The 3,003-nt window shown below is 34.2% G+C and overlaps 1 protein-coding gene across 1 annotated transcript in view; it reads left to right on the top strand.

Moving 5' to 3' along the window:
- Positions 1–644: 644 nt before the first annotated feature.
- LOC107746191 (rho-related GTP-binding protein RhoU-like) overlaps positions 645–3,003 on the top strand; it is a 6,785-nt gene continuing 4,426 nt past the window's right edge. The window contains exon 1 of the mRNA XM_016560303.1: positions 645–1,051. Coding sequence (XP_016415789.1) covers positions 853–1,051 — 199 coding nt within the window. The 5' untranslated portion in view covers positions 645–852. The remainder of the gene's footprint in view (positions 1,052–3,003) is intronic.

Raw genomic sequence — 3,003 nt, 5'->3', positions numbered from 1 at the left:
TTAATACAAATTATCATTATAGCGTGCTGTAAATATGAATTATACAGTTTTCCTAAAGGCATTGTTATATTTTATAAACGCAACGTTTTAGTGATTTTTATAGTCAACTTTATGTTTTGTTGGTCACATTTAACAATCATAAACATAAATGTGCGAGCCCCTAAGTTGCACACTTTCCTCTTAGATTAATGTTTAAAATATTATTTGATGAATCTATGTTTGCAAACCCCTTAAAGTAGAACAGGTGTTCTCTGACGTCAAGAGGACCTGACGATGTTTTATCTCAAAATAAGTTTTGTGAAAATAAAAAGATGCATTAAACAAAAATATACATTACCTTCCACCACACTTAAAAAGCTACAAAGCTGCCTTTCCGTTATGAATGTTTATGCTTGCAATAAATAAGACATAGGCTTAAAATGTAGGACATTATAGCAAAATGAAGAATATGTCATATAAAACAGTGTTAAAATTGGAGAAGTTCTCTGAAGATACAGAAACAATAGCCTTTTAGATCTATTAACACACACACTTGCCGTTGTTTCTAGTGGGACACGCGTCATGAATATGCTAAGTGGGAGGAGCTAGTCAAATGAAGGCTGACTATAAAAGCTGCCTCTCTCACTCCTCACCCAGCTGTTGTAGAGTCTGCAAGGCTGTAGTTTTCTGTGGAGCTACTGAGTATTTGGAACTTATGAAATTGACGCTTAACGCGCACTGCACCGGATCAAGCGCATTTACGCAGTGCTCATAGTGCACAGTCGTTTTGAGAGGGCTCTTATTGATGTTTTTTTCCTGGGTCACTCCACTAGGAGTGTGCGGTCCACCTGCGGTCCGGTCGAGCAGCGCGTCATGGATTACAGTAACCTGATGGCGCCTCCGGTGCCGCCACACAAACCCAGATCCCCCCGGCCTGCGCACTGCCAGGGGCGCCTGTTGAAGTGCGTGTTTCTCGGGGACGGAGCTGTGGGAAAAACCAGCCTGATTGTCAGCTACACGACCAACGGTTATCCAACAAAATACGTCCCGACAGCGTTTGACGATTTCTCAGGTGAGTCTTTGGACACGTAATTGTGCGTTGTAGCGCATCAGTTGCAAACAAATGCACGATCTTTTCATAGAAATAGCTTCACTATTCCAGCAATTTTGTCGGTGACCATTAGTTCTTTGCCTAAAACTGGAGACTTTTTCGCTTTTTTTCTTGCTTCTTTTCAATGGATTTATGAAGTTATATTATTGTTGTTATTATATATATATATCTCAATGGATTTATGAAGTTGTTATATTATTGTTGTTATTATGTAACTATTATATATATATATATATACATACATACACACACACACTTTTTGCGGTGTATGTTGAACAGTAACCAAAATCGATAAACTGTAATGTATAATGTTGAACTCATAACAGATATAATATGGAAGCAAGAAACATTTGACAACCAAGTGCAAAATTTGATTACTGATTTTATTAGCTTTCGTAAATATGTGATTGTGTTGCCAAAAAGTTGTGAAAGCAGCTGTGAAACAGGAGAGAGGTTTCTTGAAAGTAGATTTTTGGTGCCAAGTGTGTTTCCTGATATTGGTCAGTTATAGTTCCTTACATTTTGACAGATCCTAAAGCAGTACTTTTGTAGTACTATAACATCATTTTCCATCAAAGAAGGGTTTCATCATTTGTGAATGGACCTCAAACAAGAGCCATTCAGTGGTCAGATCCCACAAGCATGTCTTTGTAATTAGAAAGCCCTTGCACAATAATGCCTGACCTGAAAAGCTGGCCCCTAAACTTGGGTCCGCTTGTTTGAATGTGTGAGCAGATATTGTTTGCTGGAGCCTGGGATGATGTCACTCTCACTCTCCTGGAACCAGATCAGAAAGCTCTGCACTGATTTGAGAGCAGTTACGCAATTCAACAGGTGGCACTTTGAGGGGGAAGAGCTAGGGCTGAATTAAAGGCAGATCATATGACGGGGATTTGGAGACAATTCCACAATAGGCGCTTGACGAGCAGAACGCTTTGATGTGACAAACCATCAGCAGGGCCTCAGTGTTACTGTGTTTCATGAGATCACTTTGCATGTTGGAAAAAACATTCTCCTAGGATTTAACAGCATGTACAGTCCTTCAAAACATGCAAAGTGTGAGATGCTGAGCTGTTTATGAGCGGCAGGAACTCAAATTATATCTGGGCTGTTGATCTATAATATGTACATGAGGGTGTATAAAATATAATAATAATAATAATAATAATAAAGAATAGGAATTATTGGTATTATTATTATTATAGAAGGAGGATAATGAGAATATTTTTTATATTATTATTATTATTATTATTATTTTCAAATAACAGTCTGTAATGTAATAATATTAATATAACATGCTCTTTAATAATAATAATAATAATAATAATGTTTATTTATATAATAATTATATTATTATTATTAGAGACCTTGTTGAGATTATTTCGCACTCCAATATGAAAAAATATACATTGATCCTGAAAATCAAAATAATAAGCAACATAACTTATTATTATTATTATTATTATTATTAAGCCTTATATTAAGATTTTATTACAAAAAGATATTTAAAAATAAGAATAATGCTGTTGTTGTTGTTATTATTATTATTATTAGGGAATGATGTTTATTTTATAACAAACTGATATTTTAAACATTTATTATTGATAAAAATCTATATAAAATTTAGTTATGAACGTAATATGAAGAGATATAGTAATATATAATATATAGATATTAGATATATAGATATATAGATTTATGTATATATGTGTGTGTGTGTGTGTGTTTACTTCATATATTTGATATAAAGTTGATTATTTATTTATACTCTTTTCTTTAAAAACCTTAAAATGGTAAAGTCTTAAAGTGGTGCAGGTGTGTTTGTTCACAGTGTCAGGTGACTAAATGGAAACAGGTGCGTGTTTTGGTAGTAAAATGACTCATCCTTTCCCTCTTTTTTTTTTTTTTTTTCT

This window comes from Sinocyclocheilus rhinocerous, unplaced genomic scaffold (genome assembly GCF_001515625.1).
Source record: "Sinocyclocheilus rhinocerous isolate Xijiao unplaced genomic scaffold, SAMN03320098_v1.1 scaffold319, whole genome shotgun sequence".
Classification (NCBI taxonomy): Eukaryota; Metazoa; Chordata; class Actinopteri; order Cypriniformes; family Cyprinidae; genus Sinocyclocheilus; species Sinocyclocheilus rhinocerous.
The sequence above is the reverse complement of the archived record's forward strand: the minus strand, read 5'-3'. Positions and strand labels throughout refer to the sequence as shown.